The following is a 19,123-nucleotide window of genomic DNA, read 5'->3' on the forward strand; positions in this document are numbered from 1 at the left end:
AATATTTCAAATTTCATTAACATTTGCATTGCATATACCCTGGAACCATGACTCGTGTAAACAGAGTATTTAATCCATCCTCACTCAAGTTCCCAAAGGGTGATGTATACACGCATTGCAAATTTTTCAATGTAAATGGATGAAAAGTTAGTAGTTCAGATAAGGAAAGTATTTATAAAGTTCCTGCTTTGTTTAGACCATTTCATGTGTAGCACTCAAAATGTAAAATACACTACTATCTTACCTGAAAAGATGATGAAAACTGTCTTTTTGGACAACTACTTCATTAAAAGCAATTTTTGAATAGTCCTTGGAAAACCTTTTACCACCTTTCACACAGCTGTATATTCAAGCCTTTTTATTTCTGATAAAGGTAGATTTCTTCATCATGTCACTGCTGGCTCTGTAAGCTGCTGATGGTCAATAACATCACTGAGATATTAAAACAATGCATACATCTGTCACCACAGAGAATAGGCAGCAGCACTTACATACACCTCAGTGCTACCCCAGTTATATCCATGCAGAGATATGTACTCTGAACAGTCCTGCTAAGCAAGTCCCACCACGTAAAGATAGCAGGGGGCAAGTCTTAGGGCACTAGGGCCTCATTAACCACCTTGGCATACAGTCGCTGCTAGAATTATACATAAATTGGTTAATCAACATTCCATACTGATAAGGCTATATTTAACATTATTTGTGTAATTTTGTGGTCTTACTGGAAAGCCTTGTACAGTTCTCATGCAATTAAAAAGTATCAACAGGATTCTTGTGTCCAAGCAACTATGTTTTATTTTTCTAACCTTTAACCCTAGTTATGCCCTTCATCATTCATGCTGCTTCTTCTGATCTTTCTCATGAAGAAACAGAGGAATTATTTCCAATCATAGCACTACAGGCATTTTCAGTAATTGTTTAAAATCTGTAACATTTCATGGAAGAACATAACTCGAGAAATAAAAATGTCCCTGTCTCCTCATTTTTAAGCACTAATGTATCTTTCAATAGCAGTGTATGTCATATGAGAGAATTCATTCATTATGAATTTCATCTAAAGACGAATGGTATCCACCAGAATCTGGTCATTACTTTGTTCTTTGTTTCAAACATGCTGAATATGTCATGTGTATCTAAGTTATTTTTCAGCATATTTTACAGCATGATCAGTCAGTGCTCAGACACAAAGCAGAAGGCTTAGACATCCTTTGGTTTATTAGTATCTTGAAAGTCATATATCTCTAAACATTCAAAAAATACAAGAACTGTACTAATCACATTTCCAGATGACTGATTTTTGTATGTGTTCCTAATCTAAGCTTACTAGTTTAAACAATTCTTTACAAATATCATGAAAGAGAATAAACATTCTGCCTTCTTGGGTGAGCTGTTTGTCAAAGCCTAGTATTTTATATCTGGCAGATAATCACTTATGTAACAGAAAGCTGCCACCAAGTTTCTCAGATGTCAGTAACTGTTAGAAACGTGTGGCATTTAAGTGAGGCAATCTGTTGCCTTGACTGAATGAAAAGCCATTCCCTCTAACACTGCACATTCAAATTGCCTTGCTACTGATAGCCACCTCACATTTAAGGCAGAAATAATATAAGGCTAGAGACATAAGGCAGAGATTCCTTTGGCCTCTGTGGGTCCATTTCTGAGAAGAATAGACACAGTATTCATATTAGTCCTATCTCATAATTTTTGCACTTTCTGTCACTAGGCAGGTGCTTAAAGCACACTGAAACAATTAAAGCTAGATTTGTGCAAGATGTCATGCCAGCTCTTTGCTGTTCCCGGGGAATTCAGACACTATAAACACATCTAAGAGACCCTGCAACCTGAATCATACATGTTGCTTAGTTTCCACCTTAGTTTCTGGGACTTGCCCTGCAAGGGATGTAGGACTAGATGATCTCTAAAGGTCCCTTCCAACCCCTACCATTCTATGATTCTATGATTCTACAAAAGAACAAGTGTGTAGCTGTCTTCATGCAATACTAGCAAAACCTTTCTACTTTTCATATTGTCTGTGCCTTCATCACTTAACAATATTTACAGTATGTGTGTAGTGTTCACATCTTTCAGAACTTCAACAAAGCTGGGTCTGGAATAGCGATAAACAGATGTTCACCAGCCTGCAGCTACAAAAACATTTTTAGGCATAAAAAAAAGTGCTGGATCCACTTCAGATGATGCCAATGCAATTTCAATGGCAGGGAATTTGAGATTAAATGCTTTTCTTCCATCCAACAGTACACTGAAACACAAGAAATAATGCCAGATTACTTGATTCTTTTTTAAAGAAAACATTAACTTGTAATTAATATGCCCTTTAAATGTTCTTTTATCAGGACTCAGTCATTACATTTTTTGACTGCAAGGGCACTTTAATTAAAAGAACTTTGGGGAAGAATACAGATTTCTGAACTCATAAAATGCAGTTGTTATACACTTAGTATGTTTGTGATATCTTTCCTTTCACCATTCATATGAAAAATGTTTGAATTCTTTTTAAAATGGGTAAAAAGTAGTGACTCTTTTCAAATTCAGTTTTTGCCATAAAACCCCAATTCTAAGTTTTTCTTTCAGGTATTCAAATCAGCTTAAGAATGAAAGTCCAATTTTAAAACAAATTTTAGGTGGCAAAAATACAAATAGGCACCTAATCACTTTTATTGTTTATAACCTGTACTAAGCACATCATCAAATGTTGGTTAAGTATTTGAAACGAAGGTATCTAATCAAAGTGAGACATCTTAGGCTACCTGTAGGAATGATAGTGAAGGTAACATTGTCCTACCTGCTGAAGAATGGGCTGAATCAATTCCTGGAAATAACTCTTCTTGAATAGCATGAGAAATTTTTGATGCACAAACTTCTAAAGTAAAAGATGAAACTCCTTCCTAATGTCTTTATGTTAAGATTTATTTCTGTTGAGCATGTTCAGGACTCTCTGCCTCTCTAGGAACTGAAATACTTTTGGAAACTTCCTGTACAGCAAATGGAAAGTCTAGTCCTAATTGTGAGGTTCAATTATTCCCCAAGCTCTTTGAAGTTTTAGATGCTTTTCCAAATTATGTCTGTGGGACAGATGTGCTTTTGGAATTCTTTTAGCATTATTTGTTACGATTAGGTCTCTTCTAGAAGTGAAATAGACCACAGACTAAAGGCAAAATGGAAGAATTGAAGTTGCAAAACATCTTTGAATGTTGTCACATTGCTCTATTCCATGCAGGGGAAGGTGTTAACTAAATTTTGTCATTTTCTTTAGCCAAGTCACATTAATTTCCTCACAAACTAGTTTGTTAATAAACTTAGAATCTAAGACAAGATGGAAACAATAAAAGAGACATAACCCGAAGAATCAGAAAATAAACGGTCTGCTGTTTATTGTGGGTCTAAATGACTTCAGAAAGATTACTTCATTTGTCTCTAGAATTCAAATGTCCACTGCACAAGACTTTATATTGTTCCACAGGAAATATGTTTTACCATTGAATCAAGACACTTCTTTGTGTTATAAAAAACTGTTTTAAATGATGTAAGCTTACAATAAACAGCATAAGGAAAAAGAAATACCATTCTCTTTTCAGTGTATCTTTTAACCCTGCCAAGGTTTCCCTGGTGTAACACTTTTTTTTTCTCTAATTTTTTTGAGCACTATCTGAAAGTTCATGTTAGTTCAGGAGGGGAAGGAAACATAAATGAAGCAGGAATTCATCTGGGATACCCATAATAGAGCTATCAGCATAGCCTATGATTAATATAGATGATTATGTAGACAAAGGTAGAAACTTAGGTTTGTTTAAGGTTCTGAGGGGATTGTCTCATTCTCTAGGTTTATTCAGGTTGAGAAACCTCTTCTACTTCAAAGGGGCACTGAAGAATTGTCATTTAAACTACTTCCAAGGTGAAACAATATTAGGCTTTCCAACAGTGTAGCACAAGTAACATTTAATATTCCCCTAATCATATTCCACTGTTCTTAACACAAAGCTTGCCAAGCCTACAGGAGAAACTGTTGAATGGATGGAGAGACCTTGACAGGGTGAGAGCAACAAATTCAGTTCCTGTATTCTCCATGCTGTTTCTTTTTTCCTTGAGGCAGTACTCCAAGGGAAAAGGGAGACTTGATGTTTTGCCTATCCCTTTCAGCTTCCTCATCCTCATCGTATCTTTCATCCTCATCTTCATCTTCACTATGGCAAGGGGTAGAATGCTGAGAGACAGAAGGTGACGGTGGCACTGATGAAGGCCTGGGGTACCTGAAACCTTCCGTCTGGTAGAGAGAGAAGTAAGTTTTATGTTTTATCACAGTGTTCCTCAATTGGTTGTATACAACAACTTAAGGCTATAAACACTTCAAAGGAAATCTGTTGTGAGAAGTAAGCTACATCTGCTCTGTACTCTAAAAATCCCTTGAACCCAGATCCTACCAGTCCTTCTCTGATGGTAAGTACATGCTTGTATGGCAGTGATCTTTAGCTTGTGCCACAAAGAATATGCTGCCCTTCCAGCACTTTTTGCAACTGAGCTTTAAAACCATCAACATAACACAAAATTCTTCAGTGCTCTATAGTCAGAATATGCTTATTGAAATTCAGAATTCAATCTGAAGTTTTCTAACAGTTTTCTAGTTAAAATGCCAATATCTGCAAAATCACAATCAAGCAAGGGGTTTGGGCCTGAGCTTCCTTTCTCTTCCTTATTTAAAAAAGAAATTGAGTTGCTCTCTGGAGCTGTCTGGAGGTTTGATTTCAAATAACATTGTTCTTAACATTAAATCTGAGCAGCCTTCATTCTCAAATTTGTGTGAGTACGCACTCTGCAAGAATTATCTGGAGATGTGCCTTTAAACTGAACCCTTGCAGTTCCAACACCACCCTTCTCCTCACATACCATATTTAGATGAAGGCAATACATTGCCTCACTTTCCCTAGAACATCCTTTCTCAGCCTCCCTCCTATTTGGTTTGTATAGCACATCTCCATGGTGTGCGCATGCGCACATAAACACCTTACCTTTGGTGGAGCACTTGGTTCCATCTCAAATTTATCTGGGAATGTTCTGCTGAGGGCCAAGTGTCTGGCATGCATGTAATACTGCAACATCAAAGAGAAGCTAAGGTAGTATTGGGTAGATTTAAACAGGAAAAAAACCAAACATGAAATGAGTGTCTTCTAAAAGGTGATACTGAACAAAGGCTAAATATATTTTCAGCTAAGCAGAATCCTGATGATATGACTGCTTGTAGTGAACAGATTGCTGTGAAGTGGTGAGCCATTCATGCTAGAATCATATTGAAGTAGAGCCTGGAGCAGAAGCTGACTAAGGTTTCTGTAAGACATATTGAGATGTAAACCAGCAACTGTCTCAGTCGGTGTAGTTCTTATTAAGTGATAGGTACTATCCATCAAGGAAGAACTGGCACTTTTTGAACCAGGAAAATTTGCATGTTTAAACATATACATATAAATATTGGACTCATCTTTGCATAGGAAGCATGTGTTACTGTTACGAGTTTACTGAGGCCTCCTATTTAAGAATTTGGCAAAAATATTTATGGATCTACTATATTCACAGTGTCCATCACATGCACAAAATAAATGGCTTGTTGTGTCAGGAATTTATGCTATGCTGGGAACCATATACACAGAACAGTTCTCAAGCACATATCAGAGCAAAACAAGGCCCAAAACAATTACAAAACTTGTATAAATGCATTGCTTCTTTGCTCCTGGACTTGAGAAGCCTGCTTTGCTAATATCTTCTTAGTAGGTAGTACTGCAGTATCTTCTGTGTCAAATTAAAAACACTATTTTGCCTTTAAGGCACAGAGGTAGTTTAAGAGTGTTGAGGAGCCACAAGACTCAGCAGCATTTTAGGAAGAACATGTAGTTTTTTTGAAAGGAGAGTACAAATCCTACTTAGTGTAAGCTTGCCAGTGTTGTCAGAGATACAAGTTTTTTATGTTGTCTTTAACACCAGAAGTTCAAAAGCCTCAGTGTGACTGGCTTCTACTCTAACCTATTCAATGGTCTCTTCTTACCACTGGAGAAGCATCACACTGAAACGTAAACACAGGGTTTGCCTTTAGCACCTTTGAGAGGTGCTTTTCAGAACAGAGATATCTCCCTGCCTTGTAGCATGATACTGAAGACTGCTAGTTAGACTTATAGTGTGTATAATTTTGAATACTTCTGTCACATAGTTGTACACACCCTGCCTAGGTATCTCCAGTCCAACAGATCTGAGAGCCTCTCAGTTCGATTTCTTTGGATGATCCTCTGGCGACGTGACTGCTGGCAAAATCCATACAGGAACTGAGTCAGTTGGTTGCATGATTCATCAGGTGAGCGGAACCGCCTATCGACTATGTAGATGCCTGAAGGACATAAAAAAGGTGAAGATGAGAGGAACTCCAAAAGTTATCTTGCCTCTTACTTTTCCATTCTGTCTTCTATCACATAGTCTTACAAACATAACACATATATGTGCTGGTTTTTGCTGGGATAGAGTTCATTTTCTTCTCAGTAGCTACTATGGAGTTATGTTTTGGCCCCATGACAATATATGACAATAGTATTTGCTCTTTTCAATGTTAGAAGGCAGCTATAACTGCAGCATTTGTTACTATTCTGATTGGAAAGCTGTGGAGAAATATGAGGATTTTGATTTTCATCACCTTTCAGGCTGACATTCAGCAAGCGATTCAAACCCCAGAGGCTTTGTTGTTGTTGTGTAAGTATATCCAGAAGCATTCAAGAGTTTCTGGATAAAGACAAATCATCTTTCTTTTTTTTCTCACACAATTCTAAAAATACCGACTACTTGAAAAAAAATTAAAACCTAGTGCTTTCCTAGTTTGCAGTACAATTTATAAGTGAATGGTCAGAATCAGCCTGGAGGAGAAAGGCTATGTTTTCTGTAGAAATACAAGCGTTTCCATAGAGATAGCTAACTCACAAACATTAGTCAATACATAGTTCTGGCAGAGAGAAGGCTAAAGAAAACTTTGTCTCTATGTAGTTTCTTTATTCTTGCCACCTTACAGCACGGTGTTGGGAAGAAGGGGGTATCAAACCTCATCTATCTTAATGGACAAGACAGATGTACAATTACCTTAACCAATGTGCAAGATGTCCCCTAAGAATGTTCAATAAGTTATGTCAATGCCTACATGTATGTTTTGGCAGAAAAGAGCAAGTGACCTGTGTGCTCAGTCTTTGACCATTCTGAAGGCTCTCCAAGATATGTGTACCCAGGCAGGCATAGCTATATTTTGCAACTGGGTCTACCCTTGCCCCTAGGTCAGGGCATAGTTTGTACTAATGTGGAGCTGTCATTGCCTGATTATGCAGACAAGCTGAGGAAAAGACCCTGATTTCTGCACATTTTCAACATTGTCTTGACACATCAAGAGTTGGCTTCACTCCTTCTCACCACACTCCAATCGTAAGCAATTTCTAAACCTTTATAATTCTCATTTCTAAGTAGGTTTCTTCTATTTCCACAGGTTTATTTTTTAATGTGGATTATATTTTACTCTTTGTCAGGTGAGGCAAGTTTTACTTGTCTCGGTGTCACAGTGCATCCTTCTTGGACTTTTCAAGGAGAAGCAGATTTTCACTGCTTCTTTTGGAGGGCTCAGAGTGTTATAGGGTAACCTGAGGCATTAAACAGAAATGCTGGGAGACTCTAGAGTAGTACTAGGAGCACCAAGTTTGGAAGGATAAAGCAGACAAAAGGTTAAAAGGAGACAAAAGACGGAGAACTTGGAAAGGGTTTCATAAATACAAAAGCTTGAATGGTTTGTTTAGCATAACAAGATGTTTGGAGGTCTGAATATATTCACTTAATGGACTCCATTGCACTGGTGAAAGCACAAAACTGATGACTAAGAGCACAATTGCTGTGGGTTTTTTTGCTTTCCTGACTCTGAGGTGGTATTTTGATATAGTGTTAAGAATTTTACCATAAGCTGCTGGGTCAGCAACGTGTTCCTGCATGAAACAGCCAAATCCAGAAAGGTTTGTAGTTACACTGGGAATGCCCATCACAGTACATTCAGCTGCCAAAATAAAACAGACAAAAAGTGTTTCAGGGCAATATTCTTTGAGTGATTTCAACTTGAGAGAAAAAAGAAAAAGAAATGGGGAGACAGAAGGTCCCATAACACTAGGGCTCTTCTGAAAATGTCAAGTGAAAACTATGCTTTGTTGTGGGTTTGGAAAAAGGAAGGGAAGGGAAGGAAGGAAGGAAGGAAGGAAGGAAGGAAGGAAGGAAGGAAGGAAGGAAGGAAGGAAGGAAAAAGAGAAAGACAAAGAAAGAGAGAGAGAAAGAGAAAGAGCGAGAAAGAGAAAGAAAGAAAGAAAGAGAGAAAGAAAGAGAGAGAGAAAGAAAGAAAGAAAGAAAGAAAGAAAGAAAGAAAGAAAGAAAGAAAGAAAGAAAGAAAGAAAGGAAGGAAGGAAGGAAGGAAGGAAGGAATTTTAAAGAGAAAATTTCACACATTTTTTGTGGACATATCTTTGTGTTTCCCGGTAGCTAAATAAAAAACTTTCTTGAAGTCCAGTGTTGAAATAGAGAACCCCAACATACGGTCTAGACTATTTAGATTTTAAATTGAAGCCTGTTATACAAGTGCAGGAGTGTGTTAAACTTTGCATATTGATATTCATTTTTTGTAAACTGGCTCCTATACCAAGAAAAAAACAAACAATAAAACACAGGGCTGCATTCAAAGCAGATATGAAGCTAGTTTTATATAATTAGAAAATCTATGCATCTTTTCTAGTTATTTCTGTCACTGCTGTAAGGATAACTGTTTAGTCACACTTAAAGAATTTTTGACAATGAACCTAACTTAACCTGACCTAAGATAGCATGCAGATAAAGTAAATACGCTTTGTCTTTGAAAAGCTGAAAGCCATCTACATGGCTTTCATTCATATGACAATAAAACTGGTGTTGATAAAATACAACTAAAAATTTACTTTAAAAAAAACTCACTTTTCGTTTCTAGGAGACTTAAATATGTATCAACAAAAGAATCACTTTTACATTAGTAAAAGAAAGAGAAACTAACCCTTTCAACTAGTGTAAATCACAGCTTTTCTCAAAACTGTCAAGTGTCAATCTAACTTTTCTGTCCAGGTTTTACTTTAATGTTCACTTCAAAATCATCTCTGACTGTCACACTTTCTTTATACCTTAGCTTAGGAAGAGAAGAGGAAGAGAAATTGTTGGAATTGAATAGCTCTCTTAATTGGAGAGAAATACCTCTGGAGAATGACTACATTTGCAAAACTTCTATTCTGATTCATTGGCTTACAACAAATTCTCTTCAGAGGGGCACCCCAAATTTCAGCTGTGTATCAAGACTACAGAAGGTATTGTGGAGCATGTAAAAAAGCCAGGAACCTAGGCTTTGATCTTAATAGGTATTCAAGTTTATAGTTTGCACTGATTTCATCTATTGTTAAGTGTCTTTTATGACTCTGGGTCATGTTTGTTAAGTCAGAAAATTATATGCTCTCAGTATCTTTAGAAATTCAATTATGTGAGATTTTCTACCGCTGCATGTATTTGTGGTAAAAATCCCAGATATAGTGTTACAAAATTCTGTCAAATTCAATTGTTATCTTAAATCCACCAAAGTATGTCAGCTGGTAGCATCAGATTTCTTGCCCAACTTTTTCCAATATGTACATTTCTCTCAATCTTTTAAAATCCTTGAAGCAAGGTAAGAATTAGGTTTAAAAAATGACTTTCTTGTTCTAAAGCCACAGAAAATCGAAAGATTACATGTTAGTATGAGAAAGGGTCCAGCGCAGGGACAAATGTGAGTAGTTGTCAGTCAGTAGATGCCATTTTATACCACCTGGCCCCCAAATTTTCCCAGTAGTAAGACCTTTGCACTGCAGAGGAAACAGAGCCAAAAGATTTTTTTCAGCACTGCAGAAGAAACTGGCTGCAAAGCTATTCTGCATCAACAGAGTGGGTATTCATCTTTCAATACTAATTAAGTGTACAGTTTGCCTACCTGGAGTGTAACCCCAGGGTTCATAGTATGAGGGAAATACACCAAGGTGGCAGCCTCTAACAAAATCCTCATAGTCCAAGGGCAGCAACGGGCTTGTTGAAGAAAGAAATTCTGGATGTAGGATCACCTGGATATTCAAAACTTACATTAGAGGTGGACAAAAACTATCATCAATACATTTGAATTACCAATGAGATTAAGCAATTTATTCACTCCTGTGTTTTCCTAAGTATTTGGACACCAACTCCTTAGCCCATCTGTTATCTAATTCACTTCCCAGACTAAAATCTAAAATGTACCCTTTATGTATGCAGTCTTGTATCTTGCCTGTGTGCATTCTTGTCCTAGAAACAGTACTGCTAATAAACCCTTTTTTTCTGGACAGGTCTTCAGCTTTGTTTTTGTTGATCAAGGAAGACAAAGTCTATTGAGAATTATGCCTAAGGCTGTGGCAGTTAGCAACACTAAATTGATTCTCTTGGTCTGTTATATCAAGGTACTGAGTATTGGGATATTTTGTTCCAGAGAAGGTCTTAGGAAGATACAGCACTTCTGAACTTAACAGCATCCAACTGTAATACAGGAATGCTTACCATACTCTATGGATCTCTCAAGAATTGAGATAATTTTGAAGGCAAATATATTATAGCCTCATCATCACAATCCTGTACCTAAGCTAACTGATCTTGATGAAATAGAAACCTTATTAATTTAGGCTAATGTCCTACTTTCAGGAACCAAACTAATTTATCTGTATGACTCTGAAGGGCTTGAGGTCACTGTCCTATGTTCCACTGCTAAATAAAGAAGCACCTTGAATATTCTGTCCAGTCAGTTGTGACAGAAGAACTGTGAGGGAAGGGTTTAACCTTTTTTGGCCTTTTTTCCCCCAGATAAACATATTGCAGCCATGTCAAGGATATACTTTTATCTTTTCTTAATAATACAGTCATGCTACTGAATGTATTCAACCAGTAAATGGACTGTAAACTCATTATGCACGCTTATTTGTTCCTGGTGAATCAAACAAGATTTTCCATTGGTATTGCTGAGGTTATTTTTCACATGCCAACTGTGTCTGCTTCAAGTTTACAGAATTTTTGTCAATGACATTCAACTCATTAAGTATTCAGCCTGTTCATGTAGCAGGTAATTTTCCATCAGTAATGACAGTTGTCTGAAAAGCAGAAAGAGGTGTCTGTAGTGTTGTATGCTATCTTCTTTGTAATGACTTCAAGCAGTTAGTTCTGAGGATGTTTTTATCACATTTATATAAGGTGCATCCTTCCACCCCACTTTAGTTACATGTAATATATTATTATCATATTAGGCTCTCAGAGCTCATTGGAGACACACACTTAGCAGAGACTATGTTAAGTCAGGAAGAAGCAACTAGGAAGTCAAGGAAAATGTTTACTCAGTTATTGTGATGGCAAAAACAGTGAGAACAAGTGAGATGTCATTATAGGACATACTATGGATGTGACCTAAAAACAAGGTTTGGAAGAGGAAGATTTTGCAAATTTAGGTTAACAGAGTAAATGATAGAGATCGCCAGACCAAAAAATCCTTGGGTAGTCTTGTGAAAGCAGGACCTGATAATTTCTGTGGTGTGGCCCGGCACAGAAGTAAGGAAAGAACCATAGAATCATACAATGGTAGAGGCTGGAAGGGACCTTTAGAGATAATCTAGTCCAACTCCCCTGCAGAACCAAGTCAACCTAGACCAGGTCACAGAGGAATGCATCCAGGAGGGTTTTCAAGAACTCCAGAGAAGGAGACTCCACATCCTCCCTGGACAACCTGTGCCAGAGCTCCCTCACTCTCACAGGGAAATAATTTTTTCTTACATTTAATGGAACTTTTTATTTTTCCAGCTTCATCCCATTACCCCTTGTCCTGTTGCTAGATACAATAAAAAAAAGGTGTGTTCCGACCTCCTGACATTCACCATTTATATACTTACAAATATTAATGAGATCCTCCCTCAGTCTTCTCTAGACTAAACAGATCCAGTTCCCACAGCCTTTCCTCATAAGGAAGATGCTCCAATCCCCTGATCATCTTGGTGGCCCTGCACTGGACTCTCTCCAGAAGTTTCCTGTTCCTCTTGAGCTGGGAAGCCCAGAACTGGACACAGGACTCCAGATGAGGCCTCACCAGAGCAGAGTAGAGGAGGAGCAGAACCTCCCTTGACCTGCTGGCCACACTCTTCTTGATGCATCCCAGGATGCCATTGGCCTTCTTGGCCACAAGAGCACATTGCTGGCTCATGTTCAGTTTGTTATCAATCAGCACTCTCAGGTCACTCTCCACAGAGTTGCTCTCCAGCAGGCCAGTCTCCAGCCTGTACTGGTGCATGAGGTTGTTCCTTCCCAGGTGCAGAACTCTGCACTTGCCCTTGTTGAACCTCATGAGGTTGCTCGCTGCCCACCTCTCAAACCAGTCAAGATCCCACTGAATGGCAGCACAGCCTTCTGGGCAATCAGCCAGTCCTCTCAGTTTGGTGTCATCAGCCAACTTGCTGAGGGTACACTCTGTCCCTTCATCCAGGTCATTGATGAAGATGTTGAACAAGACTGGCCACAGGCCTCCAACCTCGACTCTGTGCCACTGATCACCACCCTCTGGGCTCTGTCATTCAGCCAGCTCTTGATCCACCTCACTGTCCACTCATCCAAGCCACTGCTTGAGCTTTCTGACGGGGATGTTATGGGAGACAGTGTCAAAAGCCTTGCTGGAGTCAAGGTAGATGACATCTGCTGCTCTCCCCTCAACTAGCCAGCCGGTTATGCACTCATAGAAGGTTTTCAAGTTGCTCACACAGGATTTCCCCTTGGTGAATCCATGTTGATTTCCCTTTGATAACCATCTTTTCCTTCATATGTTTAGTGATAAGTTGTTCCAACACCTTTCCAGGGATGGAGGTGAGGCTGACTGGCTTGTAGTTTCCTGGGTCCTTGTTCTTGCCCTTTTTTGAAGACTGGTGTGACATTGGCCTTTCTCCAGTCCTCAGGCACCTTGCCTGTCCTCCAGTCATTCAGAAACGATGTAGAGCAGCTTAGCAACCACATCACTCCGTTCCCTCAACACTCTTGGATGCATCCCATCAGAATTCATTGACTTATAAGTGTTAAGCTAGGCCAACAAGTCTTTAACCTCTTCCTTATCCTCCCAGGGCAAGTCCTCATTTGTCCAGACCATTGTACTATCCTTGCTGGACTGAGCTTCCCAAGGGTCGGCCTTTGCTGTAAAGACTGAAGCAAAGAAGTCATTCAGTAGTTCAGCCTTCTCTGCATCCTCTATCACCAGGGCACTCTCTGTATTCAGCAACGGGCCCACATTCCCTCTATTCTTCCTTTTGCTGCTGATGTACCTAAAAAACTCCTTCATATTTTCCTTAACTTTACTGGCTAGGTGTAGTGGTTTTGCCTGGGCTAGGTTTTTTGGTAGTGGGGGGGACTACAGGGGTGGCTTCTTTAAACAAAAAGCTGCCATAAAAAGCTTCCCCTGTAGCTCATAGGGTTAGGGCTAGTCAATTCTAAGTTGGACCCTATACCTGACTCTGGCCTGGCCAATTAGTGACTGAGGTAATGCCTCTGAATAATGGATTAGAGAAGGGGAAGAAGTTCTGCAGTTGCAAAACTGCAGCAGTAACAGGGAGGGAGAATATGAAAACATCTCCACAGACACCAAGGTCAGTGGAGAAGGATGGGGAGGAGGGTGCTTAGGCCCTGGAAGAAAGACTCCCCTGTGACCTGTGGTGAGGACCATGGTGAAGCAGGTTGTCCCTCTGCAGTCCATGGAGGCCACCAGGAAGCAGAGACACACTCACAGCCCGTGGAGGACCCCACGCCAGTGGATGCCTGAAGGAGGCTGTGAATTCGTGGGAAGCTCACCCTGAAGCAAGGTCCTGGCAGGACCTGGGACCCTGAAGGGAGAAAGGAGCCCACGCCAGAGCAGGTTTGCTGTCAGAACTTGTGATCCTGTGAGGGACCCAGGCTGGAGCAGTCTGTCCCTGAAGGACTATTCTGCTGGTGCATGACCCACGTTGGGGCAGGGTGTGAGAAGCTGCCCACATGGGAGGCCCCATGCTGGAGCAGTTTGTGAGAAGCTGCAGCCCATGGGAAGGACCCACACTGGAGAAATTCATGAGTGACTGATTCCCGTTGGGAGGGACCCCGCAGTGTAGCAGTGGGAAGTGTGAGGAGACCTCCCACAAAAGAAGCAGCGGCAAAGTCCATCTGTAATGACCTGACTGCAACTCTCATCCCTCATCCCCTGCACTGATTCGGGGGAAGGAAGGGGTGTCCCAGGAAGAGGGAGGGGTGGGGTGAGGTGTTTTTAAGATGGTTTTATTTCTCATCTCCCTGCTCTTATTGTTCCTTTAATAAATAATAACTTTTTCTCCCTAAGTTGAGTCTGTTTTGCCTGTGATGCTAATTGCTGAGCAATTTCTCTGTCCTGAACTCACAAACTGCTTGTTATATTTCTCCCTCTCTTGTCCAGTTTAGGAAGGGGAGTGATTTTGTGATTTGGTGGACACTAGGCTAAACCACCAATACTAGGTTTAATACTAAAAGGGCTTTAGCCTTCCTAGTTGCACCCCTGCATGCTCTGGCAATGTTTCTATACTCTTCCCAAGAAATCAGCCCCTGTTTCCACCTCTCATAGATGGCTGCTTTCTCCCTGACTTGTCCCAGCAGATCTTTGCTCATTAATGGCGGCCTCCTGCCTCCTTTTCCTGCTTTCCTACATGTGGGGACACACTGATCCTGGGCTTGGAGGAAGTGATGTTTCAAGACTGACCAGCTCTCTTGGGCACTTCTACCATCTAGGATCTTATCCCATGAGATCCCTTCAAGCAGGTCTTTGAAGAGGCCAAAGTCAGCTCGCCTGAAATCCAAAGTCACAACCCTGCTTTGTGTCCTGCCTCTTCCACACAGGATCTTGAACTCTATCATCTCATGGTTACTGCAGACAGAGTTGCCTTCAACCTTCAAATCCCCAACCAGACCCTCCTGATTTGTCAGCACAAGGTCCAAAAGCACATCACTCCTTGTTGATTCCTCAATCACCTGTGACATTTAGCTTCAATGGTTGACATAAACGTGAGCACAGCATGACATGAAGTATTTAATACCTTCTTTGAGTCAGTTTTCAATATTAAAACCAGCTCTTCTCTGGGCACCCATCCACCTGAGTCAGAAGACAGGGACAGGGGACAGAATGAAGCTTCCTTAGTTCAACGGGAAATGATGTGTGACCTGCTGCTCCACCTTCAACACAAGTCAATGTGACTTGATGGGATCTACCTGAGGGTGCTCGCTGAGCCACTCTCCATCATCTACCAGCAGTCCTGGTTCACCAGGGAGATTCCAGAAGACTAGAGGATGGAAAATGTGACCCCTATCTAAAATAAGGGCCAGAAGGAGAATCCTGGGAATTACAGTCCTGTTAGCCTGACCTTGGTGCCAGAGCGCCATCCTGAGGCACAGGATAACCAAGGGTTCAGGCCCAGCCAGCATGGCTTTATGAAGGGTAGGTCCTATTTGACCAATCTCATCTCCTTCTATTACAAGATGACCGACTTACTGGATGAGGGAAAAGCTGTGGATATGGTCTTCCTGGACTTTAGTAAGGCCTTTGACAGACTCCCACAGCATCCTCCTGAAGAAAGTGACTGCCCATGGCTTGGATGAACTTACTCTGAGATGGGCAGGAAACAGGCTGCATGGCTGGGCCCAGAGTCATAGAGTTAAATCTAGTTGGTGGTTGGTCATCAATGGTTTTTCCCAGGGCTCAGTACAAGGCCCTGTTCTGTTTAATATATTTACCAATTATTTAGATGAGAGGATTGAGTGCACCCTCAGTAAATTTGCAGATGACACCAAACTGGGCAGGTATGTAGACCTGCTTGAGGACAGGAATGCTCTTCAGAGGGGCCTGGACAGGCTGGAGTGATGGGTCAAGGTCAATTTTAGGAGGTTTAACAACAGTCCTGTACTTGGGCCACAACAACCCCATGAAACACTACAGGACAAAGTGGCTGGAAAGCTGTTCAGCAGAAAAGGACCTGGGGGTGTTAATCGATAGCCAGCTGAGTATGAGCCAGTAGTGTGCCCCTGTGGCCAAGAAGATCAACAGCGAGGCCAGCCGGAACAGGACCAAGAAAGTGACTGTCTCCTCATACTTGTTCCTGGAGGCACACCTTGAATACTGTGTCCAGTTCTGAGCCCTTCACTGTAAGAAAGACATTTAGGTGCTGGAGCATGTCCAGAGGTGGGCAACAAAGCTGGTTAAGGGTCTGGAGAACAAGTCTTATGAGGAGCAGCTGAGGGAGCTGGAGATGTTTAGCTTAGAGAAGAGGCGGCTGAGAGGAGACGTTATCACTCTCTACAACTACTTGAAAAGGAGTTGTAATGAGGTGGAGGTCAATCTCTTCTCTCCAGTAATGAATGATAGAACATGAGGAAATGGACTTAAGTTGTGCCAGAGGAGGTTTAGATTGAACATTAGGAAGAACTTTTTCACCGACAGAGTTACTGAGTATTGGCACAGGCTGCCCAGGGAGTTGGTGGAGTCACCATCCCTAGATATATTTAAAAGATGCATAGATGAGGTGTTGAAGGATATGGTTTAGTTTATTGATGGTCTTGGCAGTATCAAGTTAGTAGTTGGATTCAATCATATTAAAGGTCTTTTCCAATCGTAACGATTCTATGGTTCTATTTATGTTCAGGGCCAAAGCCCTGGTTACCTTCTACAGCAAATACTGAATGTCAAGGTGCTGTTCTTGAGATGAGCCAATACCCTAGAAATGTCTATGCTCAAACTCTGGATATTCAGTTTTATAAAAATGAATCTGTTACAGAGTTTTACATCTGTATGCAAAAGACCTATGGCACTTCGTGCATTTCTGGAGTAGTAGCTCCTCAATCAGTGCAGTAGGTAGCAATGAAAACTACTCCCTAACGTCAGATTTCTAACTTAGGGTTAACTTGGTTAAATAGCAACCGAGGATATCTGTGAAGTGACTAGATGTTATTCCTGGAAAAGGAGGAAGAGGGGAAAAGTACACTATTAGTATAATACTACCTATGAAGAATTTGACTGAACTCCCCATGCTAGTGATTCAGATCGATAGTTCTTAAAGAAATTATTTTTCTATCTCTAAAATAAAAATGGCAGAATGTACCTTTACTCTGTCTGTCCGGTTATTGAAAAGGCCAATGCGTCGGATGGTACTGAGGATTGGATCATTGCTGTCATCAATCATGTTGTGGGTGGTCACTGGAGGCAGACAGTGTCTCTACAAAAAAAACAATCCATAAGCTAGACAAAACTGTTGGCAAAGCATCCTTTTACCATTTTCTAAGGATAATGGAAAACCATGGGAGATTTTGTTGTTGATGTGAAGAGGTTTTTACCTTTTCATTTTTAGGGTAAAAAGAAAGAAAAGTTATGATCATACAATGTTTTCTTCTATATAACTAAGTCCACAAATGAGATCATAAATCTGTCACGGGATTTGTTTAATTTACCTCAAAATAATTGCATTTGTATTGACTTTTAGGAATCATTTACCACTGTTTAATTTTAAAGGTTTTTAGTCTATACGTTATGTCTCCCTAAGGTGTTGATTTTATATATTTAATACAAATGGAACAATCCAGGCTTCAGGAACAACACAAAGTTCACACTTAGTGCAGACGAAAAGCATTAGGTATTTTGGTGCCCTGCATATGACTAGAGGAATACCAACGATTCTTCAAAAGAATTAGCTTGGGTCATACTCTCATTAAAAATAATCACAACTGATCTTTAAGTATTACCAATGAGAGGTATACTTGCTGGAAACTTCTTTTTCAATGCATGAATGTCACTGTACATACTACGCAATACTTGTACATAGTCATGTTTATCATTTATAAGAGGCGTTCGTGTAAAATAACACATTTTCTGACCTGAGTTGAAAAGATGGCTCTTTTCATAATGGTTATATCATCACGGTCAAGAATCTTGTTCAAGTCTGGAATTTCTCCTCTGCGGAGGCAAACAGAACCTATTTTACCAAATGACTTATTATCAGTTGTATCAAGAAAATGAAGAAAAACAAAGTCTGATCTGAAGTCTGCTGATGTCAACATGAATCTTTGTTTCTAGATTGCCTGCATTTTGTTCTCTCATACACTTGCTGACCTTCTAATTAGCTTCCCAAAAAGCTAAAGAATTATTTTTTATCTTTTTTTTCCATTCTCCAGACACACCTTGTTTTTGCTGAAGTTCGAGTCACTTCATCTGTCCTTTGGTCATTCACTTCCAATAGACTGTTGAAAAGATATGACTAAGCCAGTAATACATATTCATTTGTCTTTGGCGGGGTTTTTTTGAGAGTAAGTAGTAAGCAATGGGGTGCTATACCTTTAAATTTTTCTCTCCTTGATTTACCTATTGAACAAGTAATTTGTATATGGAACACAGGGTCTCATATCCTTCTCCTAGGCCCTTCCTATGGATGTCAAAACTTCTAATGCAAAGAGTAGGAGCACAGAAACACCACAGGTAAGCCATCTGAATATATGGCTAGGCAAGGCAAAACAAAGTATCCTGTATACTTACTTTAGCAGGGCATTGTAGAGTTTCTTTCCAAACTTTTCTTTCACAGACTGTGCAGTGTCCCTAGGAAAATAGAAGAAATATATGTATAAAACAGGAGAATCCAGAACAAAGACATAGTAAAAGAGATTCCTTCTGTGGGAAATTAAATTGTGCTTTCGTATATACTGGTGGAACTAAGGATGCAGAAGCAGACAGAAGTCAGATTTTCAAAGCCCTTTTCTCCAGCCAGCAGCTGTTCTGATGGATTTCAACACAACTAAGGATTTGACCTGGATTTAAAGACGACATTCATCTCTGAAAATCAGGAGCAGACTGCAGTAGTGGTTACTTGTAATATTTTGTTCTGATCAGTAGATCACACTTTCATCTCAGCTGTGAAGAAGAGAGCATAGATATGGCTCTACATAGTGAAACATGACGACGAATGACAAAGTGAGCCGACTTTGGCCTCTTCAA

At 40.1% G+C, this 19,123-nt stretch overlaps 1 protein-coding gene across 1 annotated transcript in view; it reads right to left on the reverse strand.

The window, feature by feature from the left end:
- Positions 1–4,066: 4,066 nt before the first annotated feature.
- Positions 4,067–19,123, reverse strand: part of GYS2 (glycogen synthase 2) — a 54,652-nt gene continuing 39,595 nt past the window's right edge. Inside the window, exons 9-16 of the mRNA XM_061988837.1 lie at positions 18,668–18,727; positions 18,013–18,091; positions 17,244–17,357; positions 10,046–10,172; positions 7,979–8,074; positions 6,225–6,388; positions 5,025–5,105; positions 4,067–4,282 (exon numbers count right to left, since the gene is read on the reverse strand). Coding sequence (XP_061844821.1) covers positions 4,067–4,282; positions 5,025–5,105; positions 6,225–6,388; positions 7,979–8,074; positions 10,046–10,172; positions 17,244–17,357; positions 18,013–18,091; positions 18,668–18,727 — 937 coding nt within the window. The remainder of the gene's footprint in view (positions 4,283–5,024; positions 5,106–6,224; positions 6,389–7,978; positions 8,075–10,045; positions 10,173–17,243; positions 17,358–18,012; positions 18,092–18,667; positions 18,728–19,123) is intronic.

This window comes from Colius striatus, chromosome 1, assembly GCF_028858725.1.
Source record: "Colius striatus isolate bColStr4 chromosome 1, bColStr4.1.hap1, whole genome shotgun sequence".
Classification (NCBI taxonomy): Eukaryota; Metazoa; Chordata; class Aves; order Coliiformes; family Coliidae; genus Colius; species Colius striatus.